Source organism: Pygocentrus nattereri, chromosome 8, assembly GCF_015220715.1.
Source record: "Pygocentrus nattereri isolate fPygNat1 chromosome 8, fPygNat1.pri, whole genome shotgun sequence".
NCBI classification, from domain to species: Eukaryota; Metazoa; Chordata; class Actinopteri; order Characiformes; family Serrasalmidae; genus Pygocentrus; species Pygocentrus nattereri.
The window spans coordinates 36,856,095-36,875,633 of record NC_051218.1 but is presented as its reverse complement, the minus strand read 5'-3'; the positions used below and the strand labels follow the sequence as shown (position 1 = coordinate 36,875,633).

At 37.9% G+C, this 19,539-nt stretch overlaps 1 protein-coding gene across 1 annotated transcript; it reads left to right on the top strand.

Moving 5' to 3' along the window:
- Nucleotides 1–10,849: 10,849 nt before the first annotated feature.
- Nucleotides 10,850–18,258, top strand: LOC108424123. Its single transcript, XM_037540373.1, has 6 exons — nt 10,850–10,858; nt 14,449–14,596; nt 15,330–15,668; nt 16,990–17,106; nt 17,700–17,743; nt 17,854–18,258. Exons 1-6 carry the CDS (start codon nt 10,850–10,852, stop codon nt 17,923–17,925), a joined length of 729 nt encoding a protein of 242 aa, XP_037396270.1. The 3' UTR covers nt 17,926–18,258.
- The last annotated feature ends 1,281 nt before the right edge of the window (nt 18,259–19,539 follow it).

The following is a 19,539-nucleotide window of genomic DNA, read 5'->3' as shown; positions in this document are numbered from 1 at the left end:
TGATGGCAGCAGGCTTGAATAACTAAGGGGCGTGGAGCTTCTATGAAAGTGGCAGGCTAATTTACTGGAACTGGGTGTGGACAGACAGTAAATTATTGTACTGTAAGATAAAGTAAGTTAATATTTACCTGCTCCATTCAGAGGGAGTGGAGCATTATAATGCACTTTGATCCCAAGCCATTTCTAAAGGGACCTGGCAAGTTCAGAGCTGTTGGTTGCTTGTACTTTCTTTTTCTGCAGGAAAGTACATCAACAATTTAACATAGATGACTGACAACAAGTGCGAGTAGTTTGTTATCTCATTGCCCCATGAATCAAAATCTTCAAAATAGGTCACACTCCAAGGATTGTTGTCCAGGCTACCTGCATTGCTAAACATTAGGAGTAAAAGTAGGAAGGGTCACTAGATGGAGCCAGTGTTGTGTGACAGCATTTTGAAGCAAGTCTTGCCACTCAAATGACCAGATTGTGTGTCCACATTAGCAGAAGGCAGAAATGACCAGAACGAGAGCTTATCCTCAAGGAGATTATTTAACAAGCATTTACTACAATTTAGGCAGTTTGTGAAATTGTAATGAATTCAGAAAAGATTATTAGTAAATTTTGTTTGTATTGACAAACATATATTGAGGTGAAAACAGAAAAAAATCACAATATTAGATGTTTAACATTTAGGTATTTATTTATTTACTTGTAAATACACACAACAAACCTGTGTTCAAGTCTACTAGACATTTAAAGAAAAATGGAACTACAAAATGTTCACCATCATCCTTCCTTCACCCACTATATTGCTATATTGAGTTCAGGTGTTTCAGCCACACCCATTGCTAACAGGTGTATGACATCAAGCACTTAGCCTTACAATCTCGATAAACAAACATTTGTTTGGGTGACTTCATCTTCACCTTTACCACAAGTCAGTCTGTGAAAGTTCTGTCTAGGACAACTGTAAGTGCTGTTATTGTGAATCAGAAGTGTTTAGGAACAATACTAGCTCAGTTATGAAGCAGTAGCCCACGCAAACCCACAGAGTGGGGCTAACAAGTGCTAAGCATGCTGTGCATAAAATTCACCTGTCCTCTTTTGCATCACTACAGAGTTCTGTCTCTGGAAGCAACATCAGCACAAGAACTGTGTGTCAGGAGCTTCATGAAATGTGTTTCCACAGCTGTATAGCTGTACACAAGTCTAAGATTTTTATGCAAGCATCAGCTGGAGTGACGTACAGCATCCCACCACTGGACTCTGGAGCAGTGGAAAGGCATTCTCTGGAGTCATGCTGTCTGGCAGTCTGATGTATGAATCTGGGTTTGGCAGATACCAGGAGAATGCTACCCACTGGAATGCAGAGTGGCAACGTAAAGTTTGGTGGAGGAGGGATAATGAGCTGAGGCTGTTTTTCAGGGTTTGGGCACCTTATTTCCAGTGAAGGGTAATATTAATGCTACATCACACAAATACATTTTACACAATTATGTGATTCCAACTTTGTGTCAACAGTTTGGGGAAGACCCTTTCCTGTTTCAGCATGACTGTGTTCCATGGACAAAGCAAGCTGTAAGGCATGTTCTGAGGAGTTTGGTGTGGAGGAATTCAGATGGTCTGCATGGAACCCTGATCTCAGCCCCACTGAACATATTTGGGATGAATTGGAATGCCAATTGTGTGTCAGGCCTTCTCATCCAACATCAGTGCCTGACCTCACAAATGCTTTTTTGGCTTGATGAGCACCAATTCTTACAGACACACAATAAAATCTTGTGTAAAGCCCTTCCAGAAGAATGGAGGCTGTTATAGCTGCAAGTCAAAGTGCAACTCTATATGAATGGCCATGGTTTTGGAATGAAATGTCCATCAAGCTCATTCAGGTGTAATGGTCAGGTGACTACACAATTTTGTCTCTATGGTGTTCAAGTCTTCAGCCATGCAACCACTGTGTTATTCTTGTGCTTCATGATACTCCACGTTTTCAGTGGGAGACAAGTTTGGATTGAAGGCATCTGTACTGATTTTGCAGCCATGCTTTTATAAAACATGCAGTATGTGGTATGGTGTTGCTAAAATAAGAGTTCAGAGTTGGCCAAGGCAAAATCTCTACAGGCAGTCAAGACCACACCAAATGAGAATGATCAGCAACCTGCTCCAACCCTTCAGCTCTATTCTTGGACCGAGGCTGGTCTGTGCCCCTCTTTGCTAAATAGTGACACAGGCCATATGAAATAAGGTGATTCAACTTGCTGACAAGAATGGTACACAGACTGAGTACAAATAAGCAGGTGTCCCCTCTGGGGTCTAACTGTGCATGGGCCTGAGTGTAAAACATAAACCAACCTGTTTAAGAAAAGGGAGGAGGCAGGTAACAAGATGTTTTCAGCAGATGATGTGAGAAATTGTGTCTGCAGGTGTTTTAATATGGCCAGCACAGATATGTCTTATATAACAACAATTCTGGCCTACAGCTACAATAAGAAACTGATTGAAACTGAAGGGTTTGAGAGGAAGCCAATAGCTTTAAATGAGTGATTATGGGAAACTCCACCTTTAGAAGTTCAGCTCAGGTCTTGCTGAACTACAGCTTTTCTTTTTTTTTGCTGCCTGTTGTCATGAGCATGAACAGACATGCTAGAAATTAGCATCGCATTTAAACCAATACCTTTATTTTTACTTGTTGGTTTAAAGGGCTTCAGATACTCCTAAAAAAGATAATACAAGTCAAGTTGAAGCAAAGTCGAAACATTTAGAAACTGGTCATTTTATTTATTGGAAGAAAAACGTTTTGTAACACTTACAGTGGGGCTTGAAAGTTTGTGAACCCTTTAGAATTTTCTGTATTTCTGCATAAATTTGACCTAAAATCATTAGATATCCAATCATCGATATGTAATATTGGATCATTTTCCTCAATAAATAAATGACAAGGTCTAATATTTTTAGTCTTATTTGCTTAATTTGGTTTATTTGATCTACTATTAGGACTTGTGTGAAAATCTGAAGAAGTTTTGGATCAAATTTATGCAGAAATTCTAAAACATTAACAAATCTTCAAGCTCCACTTTAGATCACTCATGTGATGAAGTAACTGTCACCCTAAACTTAATAACTACTTGTTCCTACCTTTAATGGCACATCTTCTATAACAGAGCAGTCTTTTGCTTTACTGTTGAGGAATTTTTGCCCACTTCTTTCCTGGACAATAAACTTTGGCCTCACAAGACAAAAACTTTGGGCTACTTTGTAGTAGCTAGACATCTGGTTCACAACACTTACCAATATATTAAGACAGCATGGAAAATCAACACAAGCCAGCAATAACGTGGAAGGACCTGGGTGGTTTTTAATAACTGCAAACTGTGAAATCTCACACCCTCTTTCTCCGCAGTGTGGGAGCTATTAGGCTGTCACACACCATCTTCAAGAACAGACACGCGTAAGATGGAAAGAAAAAGCAAATAAAGGTGAAGTAATGAGTGTCTGTTCACTTTGTTTATACCCACATTCCTCTTTGCTTACTAAATGAAACTGCAGTACAAAATAATATATCTATTATACTTGTAAAGACAACATAAAATGACTTGAAACGTAAAAATATCAAGAAATAAGCTTAATAATCTTATAATATTCTAGAATATTATAAGGAGATGGCGTTCTTAGCCATGGGGTATGTCCGTCTCAGATGCCAGTCCCAAGAAGCTTCAAGGCTGTGGTGTAGCATCACTCAAGTAGTTGGCCTGAGAAGACTCATAGCTGTGGTGTAGCTGCAGTGTAACGTTGCTCACGTGAATGGGCTGAGAAGCCAATGAACTCCAGAGTCTTGGTCAGTATGGCCCGTGCGCAAACATCAAAACATACACCCAAACAATACAAAGGAGTTCACAAAATACCCAAAATAGAAACAAAATAGCATATCGGACACTTACACTGGAACACACAAACTCAGAAGTTGATGACTGGTGTCTTGTGCATGGTATGACTAATGTCATTCATCATTGGTCTCTCATAAACATCCTGTTTTTGACCACAGCTGTTTTCTGTAGATATACAATGCTGTGAAAAAGTATTTGCCCTTTCCAATTTCTTCTATTTTTGCACATTTGCCACACTTGAATGTTTTAGATCATTAAACTACTTTTAGTATTAGACAGAGATAAGATTACCCTAGTAAATACAAAATGCTGTTTTTAAATGAAAGTAATCAGCTTCTCAGCTACTAAATCAACCAGTTAATCATATTCAATTGACTGTTCAATTTCACTAGCCACACCCAGGCATGATTACTATCACACCTGTTAAATCTAAACCTCACTTAAATAAAAGACCATGTTCAAATGAGATTCAAATACAGATGCGAAACAAAGTCATTGAAATCTACCTGTCTGGAAAGGGTTACAAAGCCATTGCAAAAACTCCAGGACTTCGGTGAACCACAGTGAGAGCCATTATCCACATATGGAGAACCTTCTCAGGAGTGGCCGGCCTACCAAAAGTTCACCAAGAGCGCATTGACAACTTATCACAGGTGGTCACAAAAGAATCCAGATGAACATCTAAAGAACTGCAGGCCTCATTTGCCTCAGTTAAGGTTAATGTACATGATTCTATGAAAGTCTGTTTAGAGCAAGACAATTTCATTCATTCAGGCTTTACAAAATAGAGTGCACAGTTTTTAAGTGATTCTCTGCATCTTTTTCTAAATATTTGGACATTTTGGATTTTTGTATGTATATAACATTACCATTGCTGCAGTTAAGACCTGCTCTGTGGTCATTTGTGTCAGAGGCTTGTATACTCACACAGAATACAAGCCATGCTACATTGTCAACTCTGCTGAGTCTGCTGTGCTTTATGCTTGTTATTGATGATTGTTATTGACATAAATTCAGGTACCTGGGCATAAACATTGCTGAAGATCGCACCTGGACCACTAACACCATGGCATTAGTGAAAAAGGCACAGCAGTGACTCTAATTTCCAAGAATTCTCAGGAAAAGCAACCTACAAGAGAAGCTTCTGGTGTCTAACTACTGCTGCTACATTGAAAGCATGCTTAAATATGGCATCTCCACATTATATACCAGCAGCTCAGCAGCAGACAGGAGAGCCCTTCAGAGAGTCATCAGCACAGCCCATAAGGCCATAGGGTGCTCGCTGCCTCAGGGCCATCTCATCCTGGTCATCATCTCTTCAACCTGTCAGCATCAGGCAGATTCTACCGGTCAATCACATCATGGACAGTCTTAAGAACAGCTTCTACTCCAGTGCAATAAGAGAACTGCACACTATACAACGTTGACATTGCACACTGCCATCCAGCATCAACAACACAGGAGCAGAGTGTCTACCAGCACCTTTCCAAAACATACTCAAGGATATTAAAAGATGTTTACATTCATCTGCACCACCTCCTTTCACATATGTACAATACCCTCATGTGCAATACCACAGCTGTACAATCTTTTATACCCACTCTCTTTATTTTACTAATTACATAATTTTATTTTAAACTATTTTGGTTTCATTTTCTATTTTTACTTTTTAAAATCATTTTAAATTACATGGTCTTTCTTTTAATATCTTGGATTTTATATTTTACTTTATCCTATATATTTTTTACTTTATTCCTAGTTTAATCTTTTACCTTTTGTTTACACACTATTAGGATTGCTACCCAATTTCTTTGTACTCTGTGCAATGACAATGAAGAATCTTGAATCTTGATTATTTGAAGTTGTTCAGTCCTTTAGTCATTTAACATCATGAGTCTTAGTTAAAAATGAGCCACAAGCAACACTGGCACATTTATCTTAATATCTTAAGTTCAGTAATGTGCATTATGCCAATAAAGAATCAAACTAACATATTTTCTAGGTATAATTATGGGTCTAAACTGTTTGCAAATGATCTAAACTGTTGACAAATGATCATATGGTGTTTCGTGGCCTATAAAGTTCCTTAGTGCGCATACACACACACACGCACACACACACACACACACACACACACACACACACACACACACACACACACACACACACACACACACACACACACACACATTCAAGATAAGTAGTAAACAGCGACAGAAATACTCCAATCAGTACCAGGGTACCAGGTATAAATTCTACATTAAAAGAGATTGTTAATAATTAACAGAACTAACACATTAGTACTAGTGAGTTGCACACTTATCATTTCATTGACAGTGTGAAAAGCAGCAGCCAGTGCACAGTTAGGGGCTGTTCAGGTGATGCCTTTTCAAACTCTCTCATCTCTCTCACACTTCTTTTCCCGCTGCCTGTGGAGCAAAAACACAACACAACTGAAAGCGCTTGTCTTGCCTGACAATGACAAGAATTTATAAATTTCTAATTTCTATCACATTTATAAATACAAAAATACAAAAAAACAAATAAATAATACACCACCTTCAGTGCCGGGTGCCCATTAAAGAGCACCATAAGTCATCCACATTTGACCCAACCTCCCCCACAACAAGAGGCATGTGCTGCTTCTTGTTAAGCACAATACACGTTGCAGCTTGAATTTATAAACCGTGGCTTAGGAACACCCTCATAATAGGTAAATAAACTCTGATTTAATGACAAATCTGTTAGCTCCATAGAATAGTGAGTTTGTGATGTGGTTTAAGTGAACTGCAATAGAAAATCACCAATCATTACATTTAGTTATATGAACTGCATAAAATGCTGTGGTCGGAAACTCACATGACAAATTCCCCCTCAAACTTCACACAAGACTTGAAAAACATTATTACTTTTGTTACTTAAGTTCAGTTTTGTTCAGGTATTTTAACACTTACTTTAATATTTGGTGCTAGAGTTGACTTTTAATAGAACAATATCACACCATGTTATTTGTAAAATATCTAAATGGTGATAAAATCTAAATCTATATGGCGATAACTGTGGATTGGATCAAATGTTTAAATAGTCAGTATGTGCTTTATAGCATTATGATATTAGGCATCTATTCAGCTCTTATTACATACTAAGGCTTATAAGTATGACCATTAAAGGTGTTAATGTTGTGTCTGAAGAATATAGCCATGTGGCTCGTGACAGTTAAAAGTAGCTGAGCATCCTGTGGAAAGTTTGAGCGGTGAGTGAGGGGTTGTTTTTCTGAGAAACTGAGAGGTGGTCAGCGTAGCTTGTAGAGATAAAGCAGAGAAACTGCAGTGGGTAAAACATGAGGGTGTGAAGGATAGATCTGCAAAACCACCACAGCCTGCAGGCATTAACAGCAGCCACAACCTGCCCTGTCCACTGACACTTCAAAGGCCAAGTTTCAGAAACAGATATACACACACACACACACACACACACACACACACACACACACACACACACACACACACACACACACACACACACACACATGCACTTTATACTTATGAGAGTGACATCATCAGGGCCTTTAGTTCTGTTTTGTGTGTTGTTAAAGTTTTTAAAATAACAAAATATTAACAGTGTTATAAAATAAACTGCTGTAAATGTTATAGTTTAAGATGTTCCTACCTGTAAAGAAGCTTGATCGGTGGAGAAGATGGAAATAACTCAAGACTAGTTTCTAAAAAAGAAGCTGCTTGCATGGCTTGCATCTCCTGAATGGAGGAATTGCAAGTACATGGAAAAACCCTCATGAACTTGAGGAACTGAACACAGTTTAGCAAGAATAGACCAACATTGCAAAGCAAAATGCTACAAAAAGCTAATAGCTTCTTCTTGTAAAGCTGTGGGAACAACAGCTTTGCACCAGTGTTATTCATTTTTGGAGCCTGAATACATTTTTCTCATCTATTTGATTTTTAAACATCAATTTGTTTGCTGTTTACGTTCACATTGGATATTGTGTGTGACATGAATACCCCGCTAGCAGGTAACAGTCCCATAACTTTGGCTAATAGCACCTACAAGTTCTAACAGTGTTTAAAGTAAACCTTTTAATCTAATGTTCAAAGAGTGTTTGAAAGATGTTTAGCATTTCAAATAATGCTCCTATAAGGTTACATGTTAACTAAGACACCATGTTCTGCAACATTTGGACAATGTTTTAAGGATTTTGTCAGAGTCACAGATTGTTATATGATGTTTTTAGAGAACATTCCCAGAAGTAAAATAAAAACATCCAACTAAAACATGAATAGAACACAATATTCTCAGAAAAAAAAAATCTAGCTGGGTATATGCACCATAAGTATGTTTCCTCTCACTGCAAGTCACTGAAGGAAATGTGATGTACAATGTATTTAATTTCATTGGCAAAGTACATTCAGCAATATCTTCCAATGTTTTTTTCTTAAATTTGTTCTTGCAATAAGAACAAGTCTATGTGAGATTCATGAGGTGTTTTTAAACCACAGAACTGTTCGCCCCTTTGTGCTCTTGAGTGTGCAGATTCTGTTCTTATGAGAAAGAACGAATTCCAAACAATAAAATGTTGGTGTCAAAATGTCAAAATCTTTAAATTGAAACTAGAAAATTGCATAAGTGGGTTTTAAGAAGAATTTTTGGTAAAAAAAAGGCCCAATGACACCAAACACAGAGCCAAAATAACTCAAGGCTGGTTTCTACAAACTGAAGGTGCTTGGCTTAGGAAATCACTTGTCTTGAATCCCATTGTAAATAGAGCCACAATGCTGCAAAAAGCTGCTTTACTTACCGTAGACATCTCATTGCAGAAGTCTCCAGTATGACACAGCCAATAAATGTTTTGTAACAAATTGCTAATATTATTAACTTGTGGTGTCTATCACATTTTTAAACCTCTCTTTGTTTGTGCTTATATTTTTATTTACTTGGATCATGTGATTTTGCTTTCATATTTGTAAGTACAAAGTAAAAAGATAATGTGTATAAATGTGAAGTGGATATAGACACTGGAAGTATATTAAATGACAAAAAAGAGACCTTTGTCTATCAAAGGCCTAATTAGCTTCAGCTAAAAGTCTGTGAATTCAAGGCAATTGTACATTTGAATATGAAACATTCTTATGACATAAATTTTGTTTTTTTTTTACTTCCTGTTTTTATGTAGTTTGGTAGCCTGGGGTGTGGAGAAATGTGTTTATGTGTGAGAGGTGAGAGAGAGAGAGTATGTTGAGAGATAAAGAGAAAAGGGAGGGATTAAAGAGAACCTCAGAGGGGGCGCGGAGATGGAGAAACTAAAGGGAACATGATTGGTACTTGCTACAACAGAAGGAGCAGCCCCAGTTAGAGCCGAAGTGAATCCTGCCTACATGGCCTTACAGGTGTCGCTTTACACATTTTTAAGCTGCATTTGTACAAGACTTTCCTTCAAAAGCAGGAAAGAAACTGACCAAATATAGCAGATATTTTATCTTGGAGTAACCAAAGAAGAACAAGTAAGAAGTTCTAACAATCAGCACTAAATTTCTTTGCATTACTTTAGTTCAACTTACTTTGGCAGTGTTCACAGATTTCACTCTTCCAGTTGAAGCAGTGCTTTAGTATTACTCTAGTATAGTTACAGCTTTCACATAATATCTTTACCTACTGGCATAAGGGTGCTACTTGGCCTAGCTCCACATGCTGGCCTTACTATTTTGACTAACCTTCTCCATGTGCAAAATGCATCAGCACTTATTACAAGGGGAACCGCACTTTGTGTATTAATCATATATTTCTTAATTATAGATACCATCTAAACTTAGCAGCTTCATCTTCAATGCACTGTTAGTTGACACCCCACTCTGACCAATAGACAATAGGCCAACATTCTGATTAGAGCTTCTGCCCATGAGACTGCAAATGCTCAAGGACTGTGGACAAAAGCTCCAAATGGCTACTGATGCACAGGAGTGCACAATCACATGATACACAAGAATTAGTAAGAAGTCAAAAACTGGACAGTCTGTCATGCACTGCTGAATCAGTCGTTGCAGTGGTAGAGGCATTTCATACTCTAAAGGGCATCCTTTCAAATTGGAAAGTGAAAGTAACATTTTATTGGTACAATGGACCTCAACCTGCTAATATTCACAGGTCTGAAGTTGGGTTCCACTGTTTTTTCAGACATGGCAAAGATTTTCTAATCAAGGCTAGAAAGTGATCATCCTTGTAGGTAAGTGAATTTAGCCACCAGTAATCCACACAAAAATCCCATGACTCATCTTTCTTTTTCACCAGAACTACTGGTGTAGCTCATGAGATGGAATTACTTGAACTTTCAATTTCTGCATCTCTCTTGATTTCTGTATTTGCTTGGAAAAAGGTTTTGCTCCAACAGTGACGCTCTGCTCCCATCATGGTTAATACAGCGCTGAACACTGTTGGTTCCCTGAAAAAAGTGTAGGGCTCCATGAAAAATTTTCTGTAACTGATATGTGGTAGTGTAAACAACATGACTCTTTCGTATGCAGATAGCAGTTGGACGCAGGCCTAAATACACAATCACAGTTAATATTTGATTTGTTCAGAGTTACCTTTTCTGTGATCACTGTTGAAGGAAAAATTAGCCATTAGGGGTGTAATTAGCCATTAGGGGTGTACTTTGTGTACTTCTGGTGCCGGTCCCAAGCCCGGATAAATGGTGAGGGTTGCGTCAGGAAGGGCATCCAGCGTAAAACTTGAGCCAAAACTATCATGCGTATCTCAAATATGATTGCCATACCGGATCGATCGAGGCCCGGGTTAACAACGACTGCCTCCAGTTTGGAGATAAAGCCAGAGAGGCCAGTTTGAGATGGTTTGGACATGTGTTGAGGAGGAATAGTGCATATATTGGTCAAAGAATGTTGGAGATGGAGCTGCCGGGTAGAAGGAGAATAGGTAGACCTCAGAGAATGTTTATGGATATAGTGAAGGTAGACATGGAGATGGTTGGTGTAAAAGTAGATGAGGCAGTGGATAGGGTAAGATGGATTCAGATGATCCGCTGTGGCGACCCCTAAAGGGAGCAGCCGAAAGAAGAAGAAGACTGTTGAAGGAAAAAAGCTTGCATCTTCATTTTTGTGTTCTTTTCATTTTTTTCCCCCCACATAACTTTGACATACCAGTTGGATTTATATAGGGCCAAACTTTCAACATGAATGAACCAATAGAAACGTTGCAGAATCACCTACAACTATATCTTGCCGCATTACAGAAGTGTGTAATAAAGGTTTAGGCCCACCACCGGGCCCTGGACATCAAAAACCAACAGTGATGCTATACTCCCAACACGATCAACAAAGCATTAACTCTCAGCCATCCTCAATGATTTTTCAGAGAATGGATAAGGATCAATAGGGTTAGAGAGGCCAGCTTTCTGGGCAGGGTTTGTCTAAAGCCATACACCTCTGGGTCAGTGAATAAAGCCCTTCAAAATGAATTATTATCCACTGAAAAGGCATTTGCTCTTTTCCAAATTTTGAAAGATAATTTGGCTAAATTTAATAAGAAACACCAGTGGATTTGAATTTCTGCAGCTTGTCATAATGAAGATATTGATATTACTGACATAGGTGCCTGATTGATTGTCTAGAAAGAACATTTCAGTGGAAGGCTCTTTCTGAAACGGATATGTGTTAGAGTGTAAGACAATTTTAATGTTTAAACAAACTCTACACAATCTAAAGATTTTAATGTATACCAATTAAAGGTTTTTCATAGAACCATACATCAAGCCAATAACTATTTAGGGTCATTACATCACAAAAGATATTAGATTTGGGCCACTTTTACCTGCTGTGTAAACATCACCTTAGCGAAGGGAAATCTTAATGCTTCAGCAGACCAAGACATCTTGGACAATTGTATACTTCAACTTTGGGGGTATAGTTTGGGGAAGAACCTTTTCTGTTTTAGCATGACTGACTAAGCCCCAGTGCACAAGCAGAGTCCATAAAGCCATGGCTGGATGAGTTGACTGGCCCTCACAGAGCCCCTGACCTCAACCCCTTCGAACACCTTTAGGTTGAACTAGAACAGAGATTGCGAACGAGGCCCTCTAGTCCAACAACAGTGTCTGACCTCACAAATATTCTTCTGAATAAATGGACAAAAATGACCACAGCCAGTCTCCTTTCCAGAAGAGTGGAAGCTGTTATAGCTGCAAAGAGGAACCAACTCCATATTAATACGTATGGATTTGGAATGGGATGTCATGAAAGCTCCTGTTAAGGTTGTATCTTTAGTATCTTTTTTTCTTGTACAAAAGATGTGACTAAGCAATTTGAAATTACAGTTGCCATTAACATTGATATGTAGTTAGTAGCTGAACATGTTACTTACATGCAAGTCATGATTTTGAAAATTTTGTAAGACAGCTAGTTTATCAGCCATATCCATATCTTGCAGGAACGGAATTTTGCTGCTTTACGTTTACAGTGAAAAACTAAAAGAAAGACAGTTAAGTGAGGAAATTGCTTACATCTCTATTGCTTACATTTCTAATTCTAGTGAAAATCAATGGTTCTAAAGACACCACTAATTAATACTAACTATACTTGTCCATGCTGATTTTTGAACTTGCTTGCTGAAAGTGAGTAGATGATGTTTTATAATAACTAATTATTACAGCAACCCAGAACTTTATCAGTGTTAAATGGACTTTTATAAGGTCAAACACTCTGTGGTTAAAAACACACTGCAGTTAATAGCAGTCGCACCAAAGAAAGAAAGAGGAAACATGAGATAAAAGCACATGATGTGACATCACAGTTCTGCCCTTTAACCAGAAAATAGAGAGACCTTTCCAAAATATTGTGACAGTCTGCATCTTTAGAGCTGGATTAACTGTGAAATTAGTCCACACCTGCATGTTCTTTTCACAATACAAGTATTAATAGGCAGGTCTTGTACTATACACTTAAAAATGATGGTTCTTTAGTTGAGAAAATGGTTCTATATAGAACTATGAACAGTCAAAGAACCATTTGCATGATTAAAGAGTCCCTTGCATGCTTCTTCAGATTGATGAAGGGTTCCTCTATTTTAACAAGCTTGATATCACAACGGTACAAGAACACGTTTTGGTGCTGTTTTGAACCCTTTTAAAAAAGGTTCTGTATAAAACCATCTACAGCATATTGTCCGTCAAGCTGAAGAACCCTTTTATGATGCAAAGAACACTTTAATTAGGCAAAGGCGTCTGTGAGTGTTCATGGTTCTATATTATTTGGTTTTCTTTACTAAGTAACCCTTATTTTTCTTATATTTCAGGACCTCTTATATTTATATCATTTTTTATTATTCTATTTTTCTAAAATTAATATGTATTATTACGATTAGTGTTTAGTGTTTTTTAGTGTCTATTTAGATTCACACTTTTCCTGTTTACCGTCTATTTAATGTTATTGTTACACCATGGGGTCTTAGAGTCACGCAATTTCAGTGCACTGTATGTCCTGTACATATTGTGGCATTGACAATAAAGCTGACCTGACTTGACTTGAAGAACCATCATTTTGAAGTGTGTAGAGTAAATTTGGCATCTTAACTGCTTATAAGTGATTATTTAACATCTTAACTGCTTATAAAATGGCAAAAAAGTGAAAATTCTGTCATGCTTGGGTGTAACACTCCAGATTGTCTTGTACTGTGGAATTCTTAGTTTGTTCTCATTGATACTAAAACCCACATATACATAAATAGAAGAAGTTAAAAATAAACCATGAACATGCAACAAACACTTGTAAATAAAGGTAACACTGTGATAAAAATGTGCAAATAATTGGCAACAGTTATCAGATCCATGCACAAGTTACATGCTAGGCTCATTGTCCATAGTGATTTCTACTCATGAGATGCTGAAAAGCAGTGTGGACCACAAAAATGAGCAAATTATCACTGATAGAATCTAAAAAGACACCTGAAAGGTTATCTTTCCTTTGGCTAGCGGGTTCTGCCGAGCTGGTTTATTGCTTCATTCTCTGGTTTCTGAGGGAGAACACGGTCCAAGAAGACCCTTCTTCTTAACAACACCCAAATGTGATGAAGGTTTCAATCACCTGGTGACATGACCTGAATGAAGATGTTCATTGGCTGTTTCACTATTGATGACAGAACTGGGTCAAAAAGGACTAGAGGACCCCTGATGGTCAAATATTCTTTTCACGCAGACAGAAAAGACCTTCTCCCTTCCTTTCTTCTGTTTCAGGCAATCCAACTGATAATCATGCTGTCTATAACTCCAGTCTGGATTCTCTTTACCATTCTTTACACAACAGGTACATTTTATAGTACTTTTAGGAAAAACATGCAAATGCTGGACAGTTTTTTTATTACCATTATATTCCTTGTTTCATTTTATAGGTGCTGGTCAAGCTGTAGGTCTTCATCAGATGCCATTTTTGTCAGTTAAAGGTGGTGAAGCTGCTACACTTCACTGCACATTTGATGAAAGCTTAAGTAAAGAGCGGGACAGACTCTTGAGCTGGTGGGAACAGTGATAGCAAATTTAAAATCTATTATTGTTCCTAAATTCAAGGAATTAGAATTCGAACTTAAGGCAGACACAAGCAGCATTTCTCTGACTATTCAACGTACTACTAATGATGATGAAGGAATATACTTCTGCGGTAAGTCTGATGGGAATGCGATTCAGTTTTCCAGTGGAACTTTCTTAGCTGTGACAGGTAATCACCATATTTTCATTTCATAGTTACATTTAAAAGTTCAGACTCGTTTACGCTTTAAAAGCAGTGGCTTAAACTGCCATAGGGGAATTTTTTTACAAGCCATATGTGGAAATTTACAAGTAGGGGATCTCTAGAGTTGGGATAAAACATTTACATGAGGGATAAATGATTACTACTGTAGCCCTGTCTGTTAGAGCTGAATTATGAGTTAAGACCGAGACCTGGACACATTGAGTCAAAGTCAAGAAAAAGAATTTGTAGTAGCCAAATCCAAGTTAAGACCAAGACCAGGTATCTCTGAGACAGAGAAAGAACCAAGATCACAGAACCAGAATATAAAAATAAAAATAAGAACGAGGAAAAAATGAATTTGTACCTCATTTTGTATTCATTACAAGTCATTATACTTGACACATATTATTAAATTTCTTTTAGCAAAAACTAAATGACCACCTAAAGAGTATAAACCAAACAACATCCATCTATTCTTATTATTAAATGAAACCATTTATTTGCTATTTGCCTTGAATCAAATCTTTTGAAAAAGAATGTAAACTATAAACTTGAATGTAATTCATTATATCAATAAAAACTTAATTAACCATTTAATTGCATAATTACATTTAAATATTAGAGCAAATTGACAATTATAATTCTACAGGATAAAGCAATTAAACATTTAAAAAAATTCTTTACTGTTTATCATATGTTTCTGAATTATTTTATGTAGGTCATCCTCAGTTAAACATATCCGTGCTTCAGACTCCAGTACGGGGGTCAGTTTCTCCAGGAGAGTCGGTTACTCTGCAGTGCACAGTCATGTCTGAGATCAGAGCAGCAGATCTCCGAGTGCTCTGGTTCAGAGCTGCTGCAGGACAATCCTTTCCTGAAATCATTTACACTCATCAGAACAGCAGCAGCCGTCAGTGTGAGAACAGCTCTTCTACACACAGCTCTGTGTACAACTTCTCCAAGAACATCCTCGACCACGACCATACTGGAACTTACTACTGCGCTGTAGCTGCTTGTGGGGAGATCATTTTTGGGAAGGGAACAGCTGTAGAACTGAGTAAGTCATTTTGAGAGCTTTGTGTATGTTTTCGTACATTTCCTATGTATATTTCCTATATTGCTTTTAAAAAGTGTGAAGATAATGCTAACTGATCATTGATGCAACGTCACCAGCCATTCTTCACCAATAAAGACTGAATTGATTTCACACTGTTCTAGACCATATTTGTGCTTCACTCATAGAAAAGCTTCAATTCAGATGGTAATTTAGTGCTTAAAGTTTATTGGTGACACAATGGTGAATATTGCCAGGGGTAATATGTTAAAGGTAAAAACTTACAGTAAGATAATTACATTTTCCTGCACAAAAGTAAGGAATCAGTTACATTCTGGGTCTCTTTCTGACCCAATAAAAACTTTGCACATTGGTTTCCAGGTGATTAATATTTATTGCATACAATGCATTTAAAACATAAATTCCATCTACACATTAATCGTGCCTGCTCTTTTACATATTTGTCAGTGCAACAACGTAATTCATGTATATGGAGCTCAAGCAAAAGTGGATATTTGCAAAACAATATTCTCATTATTCTCAAATAGTGAACATAAAATATTAGCCCTTATTCATCAGAGTTGTGTATGGTCAGATGTGATTATACAATGAGCTTCACCATCTAAAAAAACGCTGTGACATTTTGTTTATTTCACATTCTTTGAAGTCATTGTAATTTGAACACTTTAAACTTTGGTCATTAGGGGGAGCAGTGCACTTACTGCTCGACCTCAAACTCCACCTACGAGCGTAGCCGTTGGCTCCTGAGCTGATGAATGCTGTCGTTTTATTGGTTCGTTCCTGAAACATTTGCATGCATTACATCATGCTTAATGTAAATGATAGGTAAATGAGGGACTGATAGGCTGGCGCTTGATTTCATGCACAATATATTATACAACTTGGATGAATAAGGACTATTGTGAGGTTTGAAAGAACTTTCCAATGCTGTAAACTTGATAAGCAATTTGTCAGCAAAGCACCTAATTAGACTGCACGCTAACATTAACTGACTGAAGAGCCCTGTTCTGAAGAAGACTGCCCTCACCTAAACAGGCCTGACTCGAATAGGTGATAGGCTATGGCCTTGTTGTGTAACCTCTCAAACAGAATGATGGTCCTTACATTTTATGTGTGGATATTTTAATTAACAGCACCAGGTACAGATTTAAAAGTGCTTTGAAGTAAAGTAATAAACAGTGAGATTAGGTTTTCCAGGAAATAATATTGATAGTAAAATAATGTGAGTTGTCACATTTAGTAATGGATAGTGTTGGCTTGACTTTGATGAATAAAAGTGTATTTATTTGTTCATATCTTTCAGAGAGGTCTGTGGATTCTACAGTGTTCTTTTTAGGAGCAACTGTGGGAGTGTGTGTGGTTGTGATATCTGCTCTGATCACTTTAACTTGCAAGAGAACAAAGTCTGAACATAGTAGTGGTAAGTGTGTGTGTGCGTATATATATATATATATATATATATATATATATATATATATATATATAAATCTCGCTATTGTTGTAAGAAAACCTTGTGTCTCCTTGTGTGTTTTTGACATAATTTGAAAATACCTTTTGCTCTTTATATTATGTGTAAATCTCATGATGAATGGACTCAGAGAAACAACCCGAAATAATTTGGAAAAAAGTCTGGTTCCATTCACTTACATTAAAAGTAAAATGAACTGGCATGCATTTTTGAGTTATGCTCAAATACAGTCACTACAGAAACAGTCACTACCAAACATTTTGAAACATTTCTGTAGTGACATGATTATTTCATTAGTGGTATAATGGAATGTTCAATCATTTATATTAGTAAAAAATACATAATTAAAGTTTAAGGTCACTGGAAGCAAAAGGATTTCAGGCTAAGGCATAAGTTTATTAAAAGCCCAAAATATGTTTTCAACTCTGATTTTGAACCAGTTTGGTAGAATGACTGACATATAGCAAGACAAATATAATGACTTGTACAAAGGAAATGTTCTCTGATCTAAAAATTACAGTGAAATTTTTCTTTTTCAACTATAGTGAGGCTTCAACAAGGCTCAGTGGTGGAGAACCTTAGCAGTCAGGTACTACAGGTGTTCTCTCATACTTTAAAACAATGTACAATGGTTCTCTTGCATATCAGACAGAGGTCTCGAACCTTTACTCTTTAACATTTCCATGTCCATCTCTACAGGTCTCTGCTGATTTATGCTGCCAAAAGGCTGAGAATGAAGAGTGGACGCTCTGGACACAGTGTTTACTCTGAAGTCACATACTTCTCAGTTACTGACCTCCATTAAACTCTTTAGCTCTTTTCTGCTGTATAAGCATATGTACATTTTGTGGGATATGTTCATTTTACTGACACCTTCTGTGTTTCAGATGAGCTCCAGTTCAGCTTCAAACTCCTCTAAAAAGGACCACTTAATGAATAAAGACCATTATTCAGGATTTGTCAATATTCTGTCTCAAACTCAAGCCTCAATCAGTAGTTCAGTTAAGCTTTTCTTTCAGCCTCAATCAGTAGTTCAGTTAAGCTTTTCTTTCAGCCTCAATCATAAGTTCAGTTAAGTTTCCTATGAAACATGGCTGAAAACGGTCATAGGTGTTCATTACAAAAGTATGAAACCACAAACTCATTCTGTGGTTAGAGCAGCATATCTTTCAAAACAAAGAAAGGAAGCATGAGATGAAAGCACCTAAGGCCGGACATCACAGCCGTGTCCTCTGACATCACAGCCGTGTCCTTTGTGCAGAAACTACTGAGACTGACAATCCTGCAGGGTATACAGGCTTGTATAAACTACTGTAATATAATATTTCCTGAATGGAAGATTATTCTGGACTTGTAGAAGATCTTGTAGTGTAATTCAACAATTAGGTCATTAATATATGAATAACTGTCCCAGGCTGGCTAACTGTCCACTGACTCTAAGGCTGCTTTTCCACTATCACGCCAAATGGTTCTCAGGGCCGTGCTGGGCCATTCTACGCTGGTCTGGACTCATGAGACTGGTTATACTTTCACTTTCTTTTTCCATCTGTTGTACCACTAAATCAGAACTAGGAAATACCCAAGAAACTACACAAAGTGTGTCTAACTGCTATGCACACACCTCCCACCACAAAACATGTTTAGTTCCATCTGTCATTCCCCCTCCAATCTCTGTATGCTCTCAGATTCCTTATTCTCTAAATAGGTATTATCTGAGCATCTGTTACTGAAACAGACTGTTTCACTTGTACCCAGATAACTAGCTACATTAGCTTTAGTGACGCCTGGCACAGGGTGCAGCTCAAAACGCCACAGAACAAGTGTATTTTTTATCATTCTGTCACTTCAACACCAGTGCTTTGAATTTGTGTTCTCAGATTCAAGTTTTTATCCTCTGAACAAATATTTGTAATCATTGGTTCACTAGAGGGCAGCACGGTGGCCTGGGTTCGATTCCCCGGCCGGGCGACCAGGGTCCTCTCTGTGTGGAGTTTGCATGTTCTCCCCGTGTCTGCGTGGGTTTCCTCGCAGTTCTCCGGTTTCCTCCCACAGTCCAAAGACATGCAGTCAGGCCAATTGGACGTGCTAAATTGCCCTTGGGTGTGAGTGTGTGAGTGACTGTCTGTGTCTGTCTGTCTGCCCTGCGATGGACTGGCGACCTGTCCAGGGTGTATCCTGCCTTCCGCCCGAAGACCACTGGGATAGGCTCCAGCACCCCCCGCGACCCTGATGGAGAAGCGGCTTAGAAAATGGATGGATGGTTCACTAGATCTGAGCCTGTACTGCTATGGGAAGCACCGTGCACTCATGCTAGCTTAGCCTAAAACACTACAGAACAGGTTTGATTTTGGCTTTCTGTCATTCCACCATCAATCAGTCAACTTT

Coding starts and splice junctions, on each gene's coding strand:
- LOC108424123 (XM_037540373.1), top strand. Junction 15,669..16,989: donor GGGAACAGCTGTAGAACTGA/GTAAGTCATTTT, acceptor CATATCTTTCAG/AGAGGTCTGTGGATTCTACA. Junction 17,744..17,853: donor TGGAGAACCTTAGCAGTCAG/GTACTACAGGTG, acceptor CCATCTCTACAG/GTCTCTGCTGATTTATGCTG.